Raw genomic sequence first — 14693 nt, forward strand, 5'->3', positions numbered from 1 at the left:
TGACTTCACGTTTGTTTCATCATAAGAGAACAATATCAGAGGTATAAAATCATTTTTCAACATGAAGCATCACTTTCACTGTGGGAAAATGTAGTAGAACCTAAAGTGCAAACAGTGTACTGACTGAAGACACACACAGAACCTAACCCAGAATGCAGGGTTATTTTCAATCCAATGCTGAATCAAATGGGACAAACCCAGCCGTTGGATTAAATTAAGACAGACAATGTTTATAGTTGACCCATCAAATTAAAACAAACCAGAGCACTATAGTCAGTTGCCTAGAGCAATGCCCACCCACGGCCCATCTGATTTGTTGGCTGCAGGATTACATGGAAATTACATTCAGGTGTGTTTAATAGGGTTGAGCTAAACTTTGCAGGACAGTGGCCCTTATAGGTACGTTTATTCATGAACCAGGAGAGTTTCCTGGACAGTGATTAGATTTATCCAGGACTAGCTAGGCCTTAGTTATATTAGGACATTTAAGTCATCATGTTAAATAAATCATGTTTTTGGTTTAATTTCCATTTGTACAACGATATCTATACTACAAAACAACATGTTTTTGGTAGCAAAACCATAATTCATTTGTGGATATTTTATTGTGGTTTTATTACAATAACAATTAAAACCATACATGTTAATAAGGGCATCTTAAAAGCAAGTTGCACTATAAGTAAGTATTTATTGTTAAAATAAATATAGATTATTTCAAGTGCATTCATACACAGCCGTCCCTCACCTATAGACAGTCGGACAGTGACCGCTTTTGCAGTATCTCCTCCGCCATGGCCTCACTCCAAGCTATCTATCCTAGTTCTCACCCAGCAAACAAAGAACGTTCCCCTAACATTCCCATATGGTTCCCATTTGGTTAACCAACGTTCTGGGAACGTTCCTGTACATTATATTTATAGTATAATATAAAAGAGTTCCCTGCAATTAATTTTTAGGTTTCATTTTACCTCAGCATCACATATTGTATTAAGATAACATTGTATTTTATAAAATATATAAATAATGACTTCAACACGATATAGAGGACTTAAACAGATATTTATTGACAGATAAACACAGATCTTACCATTGCAGTTAGTCTAGATTTTAGATATTAAAAGCTACATCTTTATAAGCCCTGTCAAATCGATCGGAAATCGTTAAAATATATTTATGTTTACACATATTTAAGTTAACATTACTAAATGAAGAAAGAGATAAAATATAAGTGTATTCGTTATATTTTAAAAACCTACAGTGAACGTTCTGTGAACGTCCTCTCTAGGTTATAAAATAAAAACTAAAAATAACTTGCAAGGAATATTCTAGGAACGTTTTATTTAGGTTATTATGAATATAACCTACAGGGAACATTCCCAGAACGTTCTTATTTTGTTACCAAAAAATAACCAAATGGGAACCATGTGGGAACGTTAGGGAAACGTTCTGTGTTTGCTGGTATGAGTTCAGGCTTATATTTCGAGCCGGGATCCCCCCCCCGGACAGCTCTCAGATATGCTTTCTTTCAAAACAATTAATAAAGATAAATATTTAAATAAAAAACTGATATAAATAAATAAATAGATAGATTAATAAATATGAATAAATAAATAAAATCAAAACCAGGCCAGCTCACAGCACTCATAGAAAATAAAGTATTTGCTAGATATTGATAACAGAGACGCAATATTTTGAGTTTTGTCACACACCCCAAAAGTAGTTTTTTTTTTAGGCAAACGTGTTCTCGTGATGACTTTGTCAAGAGACGTTTTAATGTCCAAGGACCACGACTTACACTTGCTTATGATCAATGGAAACCAAAGGGTGGTCTCATAGTTGGATGTTTAAACCTGACACAGCTGTCCTATGGCTTATGCTTATCCAAAATATCCCCAGAAAGCGCTACGTGAAAACGTCCGTCTACACGAGCAATAGTCACCAGATTGTCCTCACTGCAGAACACGACATCCAGGGGGCGAGGTTGTATCTAGATCCAACTCCTTCCCACTTTATATACTTAAAAATCCATAAAAGTTGCGCATCTGTGGAGATCTTGCTGTACAAAACGTGTAAGTGTCATACATGTTTAATATACACACATATTATTTTTCGCGACAATCCAAAAGTCTATGGGAAAAATGAATTAGACGCCAAAGCGGAAGTTTGTCCGCAGCATATTATTTCCCACCAGAAACACGGAACAAGTGAAATGTGAATACATGAATGTGCTGCAGGTGGAGCGGCAAACCTTAGCGCTTCGTGCTTTATGTACTGATTATATTTTGGTATTTTTAAACTGCGGTTCAGGTAATTAGACTTTCGTATATTTGTCTCAATGCCTCAATGATGCCGCAATTTTTTTCTCTGTGTTGACGTTAATGTGTTTATTCTCCGTTGCAGGGGACGAGCTAGAGTATGGAGTAATACAGCAGATCAGTATTAATGCTGAATAAATCACATTGATATTTCTGGTAAGAAATCTGTTAAATATCTTAATCTTTCCGTGTTATTTATTATTTCTGTTGACTGATTGGACTTCCTGTAGAAAACGCCTGCTTGCTGTCATGCAGTTTCCTTTCATTATTGCTTTTCCTTTTATTTAATTGTCGCTTTGTAACACTTTATAGTAATCTACATCTAATTTCAAAATTAACAAACACTGTTAAATGGAGGGTTAACATATTTGTTTATGTATTCATGTGCATGTATAAAAACAGATTTGTCCCGTCTTTGAAATTCAGGCTGCAGTATCAATTTAATTATATAAAGATAAAGATAACACGCATCAGCATTAAAAATACATTTCACATTGATTTAGTCTTGACATGGCTTTACATAAACTGAAATATGCAATATTTTTTGAATGTGTACTAGTAACATTAGCATTGTCACAGTTGGAGTGGAGCAGTAGATTATCACAATGGGACTGTTGTCTGACCCGAACCGCAGAAAGGCCCTGATCAATCTCTTGACCCGCCTCAACACGCCCATATGGTAAGTGTTAACTTGCAGCTAAATGTATTATTAAGTACTATGATATAACCGAAAGACTTAGTTAATTCGTAATACAACTTCATAAGCAATCTCTTTCTGTTCTCCGTTCAATCCTTTACTCAGTATGGTATGCTACATAGCGGCCATCATTTGGTTCATGGGTCTGGCGTTTGAGCCGTTCACACTAAGGACATACATGTCAGAAAATGCCATGGGTTCCACTATGGTGGAGGAACGGTTCCCCGCCGGTGAAAGAGCCCTGTCCACTGCCAGGGAGTTTGATGCACACAAACGAAAGGCTGAGTGAGTCTCACACAATCTGAGCATGTTACATTTATTTTTATACGAAATGTTTCAATTAAATATTCGTACTTTTATTATTGTATATAAAGAACCTCACAATAACACGTCCAGGACACGCTTTACTTCAAAGTTTAAAGAAAATAAATGAAAATAAACTATATCTTGTCTTGAGTTTTGCATTTTCACTACAATAATACAACTGAACATCTTTCTTTGGACTGTTTTGTTTTAATAGGTATATTAAACATTTCAATCCATAAAAATAATTGTCTAAACCTTAATTGCTGAACTGTTGTGTAGTACATATGATTAAAAGATGGATATGCATGAATGTTTTGTGGTCACAAACCATTTCATTCTCTCTAGCGGTATGCCAGTGGATTGGTTAGTTAAGACGATGCAGGCTAGAGGACTGGAAGTGTTTACTCAAAGTTTTTCCCGCCTTCTGCCCTTCCCAGATGAGAATAAAGAGCGCTATGTGAGTTACTGTACTGTTTTTAAATGACACGCATACAGTTTATCATTTAAGATTCAATATGCAAGTGAGAGATGATAATTCAGTGGTCACTGATGGATTCAGTGATTCATTAAACATGAAGTATGTTAAACATTCTCTTATGTTTTAAGATGGTTCGAGGCACAAATGTGTATGGGATCTTGCGGGCCCCCCGTGCACCCAGGACAGAGGCGCTGGTAATCAGTGCGCCCTGTAGTCCCGGCAACAGCAATAACCAGGCGGTCGGTCTTCTTCTGGGTCTTGCACAGTATTTCAGAAGTAAGTCTGGAAAAGCATTAATGATGTTGATTTAAATGATACTAAACCACAAGAAGTAACAATATAGAACAGAAACAATATTTTTAAAATATTTGTGTCTGTGTTACTCTTGTTTTCAACACACCCCTGTCTCATATTGTTGAATTTTACAATCGCTGTAATATGTCAGTTCCATAAATCTGACTGAATTTGTGTGCTTTAAGCTACACTTTGGTGTTTGTGTCCCTTGTAAACTGTCTACTGGAAGTTCACGTGATTCCCCCACCTAATGGCGTTTCGGTTTTAATCACAAATAAGTTTAAAATATTAACTACATGCTGTTTTGTACATTTATATGTAAGAGCTTCTCTAATATTCTGCCAGAGAAATTAATAAAAAAACTTCACACACTCGCATAATGAAACAAAAATAAAGAAATGAAGAGCAGCCGCTTTTGTTTTATCAATGATAGTCTGAAGAATGCGCAAACCATTGTGGGTTCATCAGATTTTCACAGACAGGATCCCATTTATGGCCATGTTTAAGGAATTAGTATAGTAACCCAAAAATAATTTTGTTTTCTGTGTAGAGCTGCATTTCTGTTATGTAGCAGAGACCCAAGTTATGCATACTGCTTGCACAAGCTGTGTGAAACAATTAAGAAAATATTGTTTAAAATCGTTTTAGTTGACAGTAGTAGCACAGCAAAACAATGGATTCATTTCATGTCAACCATTCATTTAACCACCATATTCAGTGCTTTTAGGCCTGTTTAAGGTTTTGCCTTTTGATCATCCATATAATTGATATGTTATACTGATGTTCTGCAGTGAGACTGATCTTGGTTTTCATCCACTTTTTTCCAAAGATCAGGTTTACTGGGCCAAAGACATCATATTCTTAGTAAATGAACATGATCTGATTGGCATGCAGGCGTGGCTGGAGGGCTACCATCATACGAACATCACGGGTATGTACTGATTCAGATCACAGATTCAGTGCAAATGCACATTTATTCCCCGTATATCTTTTACATTTATCTATTTTAATGGTGTTGTTATATTAAATGATGAGTTTAACATTATTTTTGAAAATGCAACATAGTAGTTTAACATGATGATTTTTTTGTCTTTAGTACACTCCCTTCTGGTAACACAATCTGTTCCAGCTGACACTGAATCCATAACCTAATGATAGATTTAATGTGTGCATTAATTGAATGTGTGCTATAATGAAAGCAATAACTGATTTAACATGCTTGATTGTACTTATTTTTTTCTCAAGAAATAACACTTGATATTAAAGGGGCGTTTTACACAGACTTTGAGCATGCGAATATTACAGGTTATAATAACAATGATTAAAACTACTTTTAAAAACAGATGAAAGATATGTTTTTAAAGTTAAACACGCAAATGTGCTATTAAATAATTTATATTTTACGTAAAGGGACCATATTTCCTGGCTAGAAAAAAACATTACTTTGTGTATTTGTTGTAATACAATGTGTTTGCGTGATTTATGGTTACATTATTTTCCACATACCGTACATTTGGTAGCACCTCTAAGTCCCGCCCTCCTATAACAGGTTGTTTTGTACAAAGCTCATTATTCTGAGAAAGCGCAGTGTGAACCGATTGGCCAGCTATACAGTGCGTTGTGATTGCATGTAAACGGAAATGTGATGCTCCTTACCACGTTTTGAAAGATGAGCCCAAAGCAATAGTGAAAGCCAGGAGATAAAATCGTCTTTACTCACTATAAATACAGGCCTGAATCTGACCCAGAAAACACAGATGGCACAGAAAGCTGATCGATCAACTTTACCAGCGCAATCCATGTCTGCAATTGTGGTTGTAGAAACGGCAAATAAAGCGCTACTCTACACTGCACAAAACTTGCGTTTGAATAGTCGGTAGGAAATTCATTAAATATGAAAACATTGGCTACTTACAGGATGTCATTCAGAAGAGACAGAGTGTAGTTGCAAAGTTGGAATTGCTCCACTTTTTAGAAGAAGCATTTGTGTACATCCAGGTTTGTACTCCTCCGTATTAAGAAAGTAATCCTTTCGTAAAATGTGCAGCTCACAATCGAACATTTGGGCTTTACTGTTCTGAAACAGTGTTGTAAATAAAACCTAACCACTGGTTTCTTTATGTTTACTCCATTGGAAGGCCAAACAAAGTAGTTTGCCTTTCGCAACGAAACACACAGCGTCTACTTGACATGGCGGAAACAACAACACTACAGACATCTTTTAACACTCTAAAAACAAAGGAAATATGACTTCTTTAAAATCGCAGGGTGGAACCTCAAGTTATTAATTTAAGTCAAGGGTTATCGACTGACAAAAAAGTTTGAGATCCCCTGGCGTAAATGTTTAAGGCTTAAATGTAGTAATAGCGCAGAATCCTAACTATAAAACCTAACAGTTTATTTGCAGGTTTGAAGTAGATTTTGAACCCCAATTTTTCAGTGTGGGTTTTCATACTTTTATTCAGGAATGGAGTACTCACCACTGCAGGGTCGGGCAGGATCGATTCAAGCTGCGCTCTCATTGGAGCTCAGCAGTGATGTCATCACCAGCCTCGACTTGATTTTAGAAGGGCTCAATGGCCAGCTCCCGAACCTGGATCTGGCCAACCTTTTCCATGCCTTCTGCCAGAAGTTAAGTGTCATGTGCACCATTCAAGGAAAGGTAGGGGTCTTAGACAGGAGTTGATCTAAGATTGCAGAGCTCTTGCTAAGCATTTCATGATTGCTGTTACTTGCCTCTTAGCTCCAGAGGAACGATTGGGACACGACGGAGGGCTACACCCATGCAGCTCAGACCATGTTGCTGATGGTGTTGAAACAGGCAAGCGGACGTGCTTGGGGTGATCACGGCCTCTTTCTTCGCTATCACATTGAAGCTGCATCTATACGAGGCATCAACAGTTTTAGACACTACAAGACAGACGCCACCACCATTGGCCGGTAGGTGTACTATTGCCCACAGTAAAACCTGAAATATAACTGTTTCTTAGCATTCATATTTTTTCCGGTGGAATTTCTTTGGCTGTTACGTAAACACCAGACGTATTTGACGCATGCTTTGTTCTGCGTAGGAAAATCAGTTGTAAGCACATAACTTTAACAAATAATCTGTGCTCATGAGGTCATCAACATGACCCTACTAATGGCTAATGGTACCAGAAAAACATACAGCCAAGAGTGCTTCACTATGAAATATCCTCAGCTGAGATGCCAAGCGCAGCAAACAGGAACAAGTATAGTATAATAAAGAATATTAGTCTATTTCATGCTTTTTAGAGCCTTAAACTGGACACTCTCAATAGAGAAAATATTTAGTGATATTAAGTTTCCAGGGGGCTCTTCTGTAAAATAAGAATGGAGGTACAAATTCCAGTGAGGTGGCGGAAGTAGCATAGCAATGGGATTTTTTTGTGCTAATTAGCTAAGAGTCCAAGTGTTTTTCGGATCATTGTTTACTAGAGATGTTACGATTACTGGTTTAATGGTTAACCGCAATAAAAATGTCCAACGGTTAGTATTTCTACGCCATTTGTTTTTACTGTTTAACCGAGCCAGTGTGAAGCTCGAAACCCCCTGTCCAGCATCAACCAATTTAAGCAATAACGTAAGACAAACACATTCAATAACGTCTGCTTCCCTGTGTTTGTGATGACAGTGCTTCACTGACTAAATTTAAATCCAATAAACGTTCACATTTAGGGAAATCTAGTTGTACTACTGACACATTTTACTTAAAGGGGCCATGGCATGAAAATCTGACTTTTTCCATGTTTAAGTGCTATGATTGGGTCCCCAGTGCTTCCATCAACCGAGAAAATGTGAAAAAGATCAACCCAGTAACTCAGTTTTGATAAACCATTCTCTGCAGGCATTGAACTTTGTCTCTCTTTATGATGTCATAATAAGATCTTATTATTATATTAATATCAACCCTTATTCTGCACTATCCAACCACGCCACAGCAATTTAGTGCAGAGAGAAAGAGAGAGCGACTATTTCACAGCACAATTGAGTTTCAATTGAGTCTCATTTGCATTTAAAAGGACACACCCTAAATAACACGTTTGCTCACACCTACAAAGTGTCAATTTTAACATGTTATAATAAATTATCTATATGGTATTTTGAGTTAAAACTTCACATCTGTACTCTGGGGACACCAAAGATTGGTCCCGCTTGTTTATTTAGAAGCAGATGACACACCCACTTTTGATGCAAGGCCTCATGGGACGTAAGAAACTTGTGGATAGAGGTAGATATTTTTCCACAGAATTCGGTTATGGACTATGGTATCAAGTGAAACCTAAGGCACAGAGTTGATAAATGTTTTTGTTAGTGATCTGGTGCCTTGTTGTGGGGTAAAAACCAGGCATTGCTCATTTATTGAATGTACACCTGTAAACCTGTAGGAGTGAGATGAAGTGAGAGGGTGTTGTGAAGTGGACTGATCTTGCATTGATCTCCCTCCTGATCTCGTTGTTGTTGTAGTGTACAAATGTATGTATGTGTGTAACATGCTTTTTAAAATTTATAAATAATATGTAAAATAACTCTTCAACTATCACCCAATGGACAACATCATATGAATACTGGTCAACCTTTAAAACGAGTTTGAGAGTTTTTCCTTGATCTCATTATTTGTCTTTTGTCTTTGCTTAATTACTTGTTGGACAGGTTGCTGGAGGGAATGATCCGAAAGCTGAACAATCTTCTCGAACGTCTTCATCAGTCATATTTCTTTTACCTCATGCCTTCTCTCTCACGTTTCGTCTCCATCGGCTACTATATGCCAGCGTTTGGCCTTCTGGCTGTCATCTTACTGCTGCGAGTATCCACACCTGCCTGTGTCATGATTTTTTGTTTTTGGTATTCGACTTTATCTTTATGGTATTAAGAATGTGTCTCTTTATTGGATGCTGATAAAACCCATCACAATTATTAACTAAATTTCTGTGATTGTTACTCATTTCATAGTTCAGAATGTGATGCTATTATTATGCTATGATGTGTAAATCATGTTGTGTGTTAGAGTACTTAACTTCACTGCAGGCGCTGGATCTCTGGGTTCATCTGGGGACCGCTGACCAGGCAGAAGTGGATGGAGTTGGTGAGGTGGAACGGGTAAGTCTTGTGTTATTTAAGATGCACTAACTTTACAACCAAATCAAGATTGCATCTCATGTACATGCATATGGGGACTAAAAAAGGATGACTTTGGGGGTCGAACACCACTCCTGATGCAAGAATGGCCAGTTTTAGCAATCTTCTATTTTATTTTAATTTAACAATAGGTTACATTTGAATGTTATTCAATTAATCTACTTTATATGATGTTGGCAAATCCGTAATTGTTTTCTTTTATTTGTTATTTTGTATTTGGTAGAATTGAGTAATTTAATGCGTTTGGTGTATTAAAGGGAAAGTTCACCCAAAAATTTAAATCATTTACTCATACAGCCTTACAACAACATGAGGGTGAGTTTATTTTATTTTGATGAACACAAAAGAAGATATTTTAATAAATGATGGTAAACACACTGCTGATTGTAACCATGGACTTCCATAGTAGGTAAATAAATAAATAAATATGGAATAATGGAAGTATTGTGATAAATAATGAATATATTTTAATAAATGATGGTAAGCACACAGATTATTGTAATCATTTAATTCCATCATATTTGTTTTCCTAATATAGAAGTCAGTGGGTACAGTCTATGTGTGCTTACCATCATTTATCAAAATATATCTTCTTTTGTGTTTTAACAGAAAAAATAAGTTCATAGAGATTTAGAACAACATTAGGATGAAAAATGGTGACAGAATTTAAATTTTTGGGTAAACTATCCCGTTAATGTGCTTTTAATCACAAACAGATCAATATATCTTGCAACCTAGGATGAAGTCAGTTTGTGCATTAATGTCAATTTGGGACAAATATCATGAATTTCATGTTAGACTATCTGAATGGCCTGGCAAGATTTTGCACCCATCCAGTATCCAGGCACAACGCACAAGTATTCGTCTGGTGTGCGACCTTCATTTAATGTAGTAGTCCTCCATAATTTACTGATAATTCACTTTCAAGTCTCATTTTGTACAGAATGCAGATTGTCTTGATTAATATTCCATTTTGTAATTTTATGCCTTGCTTGGAAATACAAAATATTTCAGAAATATAATCAATAGAGAATGACATGAAAACATCTTTAAATCTCTTTGAAATAAAATATTTAATCAATGTATCGATAAATGCCAGGTCATTATTGCGTAACATCTGTTTTCTTTCATGTTCTTCTGAAGTCATCCAGTCCCGGGGTTTTGTCGTTGTTGACTCCAGTGGTTATCAGTCACCTGACAGGTGTGGCGCTCTATCTGCTTCCTGTTCAGCTGCAAGAAATGGCCGTGGAGCATTTCCCCGTCTCTGAAACTGAAGCTGTGGTGCTCACTGCAATCGCCATCTATACCGCAGGACTTGCGCTGCCACACAACACGCAACGGTATACACACACACACACAAACACTTGCTGTTTCAAAACTCAATGAAGGCAACATAGGTGACTTCTTTCAATTCGGTATAGCATAAATTCGTTATAGATAAAGCAATTGCTAAAGGCACTGCAACCAAGTAGTTTTTTTTTTTTTGTTTTTTTTTGGGGTAAGCACACTTGCGGCTTATGTAAAGTATTACACATTGGTCACTTTTGAGGTTTCAAGTTACTCAATGTGCACATCGCCGGCGAGAGCGTCAAAAAACTCTTTGACTGCCCTGCTGCCAATGACGTTATAGATAAAGAGTAATTGCCGCTCAAATGCATTCTCTGGAATCCTCTCAACCGGAGGACTTCTATTGGTTTCCGCATTCCAATTGGTTTCCAATGAAGTTGAGGCGATTTCAGCTCTCCTTAACACTCACTTTACTTCAATGAGAGCTGGTGGCTGAATAACTTTTGGCCACTTTGACACTCACGCAGGCAGCAGTGTGAACACACAGTTAGGATGACACCTATGAAGACTTAATAGATTGAAGTATGGAGCTGTAATGTAATGTTTTTAGCATGTGACTGTTTACTGAACATCATGGATGATGTGTTATTTGTTTGTCTGTGACAGGTTGTTATCTGGAGAGGGCACAGAGCAGGGCTGGAGGGTACTGAAACTGATCGCTTTGCTCTATCTGGCCGTGCTTTTGGGCTGCACGGCGCTCATCAACTTTTCTCTGGGCTTCATCTTGGCCGTCACGCTGGTGCCAATCGCCGCTTGCATCACACCACACATGCCAAAGTAAAAAGCGAACACTCGCACCAAAAAGCACACTTCATCTTTAGCATATTATCCTCACGTAATTTAGATCTTACTTGTTCATAATGATTAAACCGAAGCTTTAAAAGTGTGTGAAACTATTATCAGTTATGTATTGATGCATGTATATGTATGTTTGTAATCAACTACATGTTTCTGACTCTCTTAGAGCTTTGAGCGCACTGGCTGTGATACTGCTCAGTCCTGGCTTCACGATCCTCTACTGCGTATTTATCTACCAAGAGCTCATAGAAGCGCCTGTCAACATGAGCGAGGGCTGGATGCTTTACCTGTCGGTCATCTCTCAGGGCATTCTTGATCACACTCTCTACGGATCGCTCGTCTACCCACTGTTAGCCCTTTTCATTTACCCGTGCTGGCTGATGTTCTGGAATATTCTTTTCTGGAAGTAACCACATCCACATGTCCGTCCTAGCTGGCGACGGTCAGCTGGTCTTGAAACTCATCCTACTGTGTGCCAACCATGAAGATTTATTGTTGAGACATGGACATTTTCTGCATTCAGAGGTTGGCAGAAACAAGGAGAGGGATCTCAGGTCTAATGCAAGTCCAAATAAGGAGAGTTTGTAGGTGAATGTTTGCTCTGTATGTCAGATTGGATGGGCAGTTTGTTCAGGGGTTCGGTTGGTACAGTTTGGCCAGATATTTAATGTATTCGGCATACATAGGTTTATGCGAATGATAGTATGCCTAATAAAGCAGAAATGTACACAATTGGATTTAGAAAATAAGGCAGTGTTGATTATATCAGTTGCCTCCAAACAAAACTCATAACATCTGTCTTAAGTTTGATCATATGTTCTTCTGTGTGGTAGGTAATATTTCTAATGTATCTTATGCATCATCTAAAAAATGTTTGAGAGAGGGTTTTAATTCAAACATCGTAACTCAACCTTGACCACAACCATTCTCTCCTGTCCATTACATCTTTTTTTATTAAATTAATAACATGTTTATGTCATGCAAGTTTGTCTTTATATGCATCATAATAATAAATTATGCAGTTTTTGGTCCTCCTGGTTAATTTGTCTTTTGCATAATTAAACCTTGCAAGAACTAAGTGACCAACAGCACTTATAAATTAAGGTGCTTAAAAAAAACATTTAGCCAAAATTGGTTCTTCTATAGCATCGGGAAGATCTTTTACTATTAGGAGTGATGGTTGCTCTCTATTTCTACATCACCTGTGATTTTGGAGAAGAGGATAACTGCAATAGTCTACTCAAGGGTCCATAAATCTATCCTCCGGTTTTAGAGACAAAGCTTAAAGCTAGTCCTAGATTAAAAGATGTTTGAGCTGTCTCAGATGAAAATAACTTGCACTGACAGTTCTTAAATTATACCAGTGTCATTGATTTGTCTTAAGATACACACCAGTAACGTCTAAAGGCATGTTTATAAAAGTTGCTTAAACATCTTAACTTAAAGGTGCTGTAGAATGTAAAACTGTATAGAGGGTTTTCACCGACGTCACATTCTGGGCGGTAACCCGGATGCGCGGCCATTGTGGAGGCTCTCTGTATAAAGAACTGAACGGAGTGCAATGGAGGATTGTGCGCTTTGGATACTTTAAGTGAATGTAGACATGTCTAAACTACAGAAAATGCGTCCAAGATGCAAAGGCATATAGGGAAGGACTTGGACCACAAGAAAAGGCACGATATTTCGAGAAATCACAATTTATAGGCGGTGCAGATCCCTCTTCTTATCCACTTCAATCATATTTCTAATATAATACTACTCTTTTTTTCTGAGCTTTGCCAACCACAAGACCTCCTCTGATAATTTCTTGCATTCCATTCCCTTGTTTTTAATAACTTTTGGAGGTCGATAATATTCCAAATGTTTTTCTCGATCTGTCCTATTGGTACAACCTCAAACACGGCAATAATTAACCATTTGCCTTGACGACGTTCTGGATATACTTCAGTGCCTGTACTCTGTTGTGATGCGGAGTGCCTCCAATATGGTGACTTCTGTTCTGACTTTTTTACGTGGTTCGGCCCACGGAAGCCCAGTATCATGTCACTGAAACTGAACATTTTCAAAAACTCCTGCCAGGGTGAGGTTATTCAGAAACGCTGGTTAAAGTGTTGTCATGTAGACAGTACAACCGGGGTTTTTGCTTTTGATTAAGACTTCTGAATGGCCGATTGGCTTAAAGATTAGGGTCACCACCTGCTAGTGTGGCATGCTTTTGACAGCGCGGGTTCATGTGTTTTTGTGTGTTCATGTAGGCGGAACACCACCATTGTCTGTATTGTCAAGTATTTGCAATTTACAGGTTTCTTGTTGAAAGAAATGAAGTACCCTGATGCCAGAGGGGTTGAAAAGTGATGCCGATGGGGCGCTGGCCAAACGTATGAACCAATATGTGAGTAGTTGGACATGAGAATGTTTTGACACTACATATAAAGAAATAAACGTTTATTAACCTTTACATTTTTGTGGTAAGGGTAATGACATTTTCAGTAATCTTGGAGAGGCAGTGGCCACCCGAGCAGCAGGGGCAGTCTTTGACCGAGCCAGGTCGTGCAGTCTGTTCACCGGCCAGGCGAGAAAGTGCTGTGGATGGACCTGTTTAGGGGCTACAGGTGGAAAATAAGAAGAAAGAGGGAGAGAGAATTAATTGCAATTCTAACTGTGCAATGAATCCAGTTCTAACTGAGAAATGTTTACATTTATGCATTCTTACTCAGAGACTTTTTTCCGAAGTGTATCCACAGTGCATTCAACACATGATCTTGTGCTACAGGTTTTATTATTTAACAAGTAAATCTAAATGCTCTTGAGCTCTTAGGAGATCTGATCATATGATATCCTACATTATCTGCAAAAACATCTAAGGGAGGTGTAGAGAAACATACATACTTATATCTTAACATAGTTGTTAGCTGTCTATATACTCTTGCATGCTACATTTTTGACAATGACTTTAATATTTCATATTTTTGTCATTTATTTTTACCGTTTTTAAATCTGCTCCTTAATCTTTTTAGCTTGACTACACTTCTGTCAAAATAAAAACTACTCAAGGTGCACAACACAAGAACGTACTCCTGAGTCTCCTGAATTTTTGATAAGCCATGCTAAACTACATTTGCATTTCCTAAAATAGGTAAACAATATAAGCATAAACTATGCAAATTTAAGACTTAGGTTTTGTGTAAATTTACCTCTGCATGTGTGTTTTCTGTCTGCTATCTGACACCTTTGTTACAGTAAATAGCTAAATTAGTAGAGCATTGCATTAGCAGTGCAAAGGTCACAGATTTAATCC

The 14693-nt window shown here is 37.5% G+C and overlaps 1 protein-coding gene across 4 annotated transcripts; it reads left to right on the forward strand.

The window, feature by feature from the left end:
- Nucleotides 1-1991: 1991 nt before the first annotated feature.
- On the forward strand, nt 1992-12432 carry gpaa1 (glycosylphosphatidylinositol anchor attachment 1). Of its 4 annotated transcripts, none has more exons than XM_065276863.2 (14): nt 1992-2069; nt 2401-2471; nt 2895-2994; nt 3118-3297; nt 3664-3775; nt 3925-4072; nt 4920-5021; nt 6556-6752; nt 6834-7030; nt 8765-8918; nt 9140-9211; nt 10394-10590; nt 11204-11374; nt 11562-12432. In XM_065276863.2, the coding sequence occupies exons 3-14, from the start codon at nt 2921-2923 to the stop codon at nt 11803-11805; spliced, it is 1848 nt and encodes a 615-aa protein (XP_065132935.1). In that variant the 5' UTR covers nt 1992-2069; nt 2401-2471; nt 2895-2920; the 3' UTR covers nt 11806-12432. The 4 variants fall into 4 exon arrangements, with proteins under 4 accessions (XP_065132935.1, XP_065132933.1, XP_065132932.1 ...); XM_065276861.2 differs by having other exon boundaries at nt 1993-2069; nt 2875-2994; XM_065276860.2 differs by lacking the exon at nt 1992-2069 and adding an exon at nt 2162-2307 and having other exon boundaries at nt 2875-2994.
- The last annotated feature ends 2261 nt before the right edge of the window (nt 12433-14693 follow it).

Source organism: Paramisgurnus dabryanus, chromosome 6 (genome assembly GCF_030506205.2).
Source record: "Paramisgurnus dabryanus chromosome 6, PD_genome_1.1, whole genome shotgun sequence".
Classification (NCBI taxonomy): Eukaryota; Metazoa; Chordata; class Actinopteri; order Cypriniformes; family Cobitidae; genus Paramisgurnus; species Paramisgurnus dabryanus.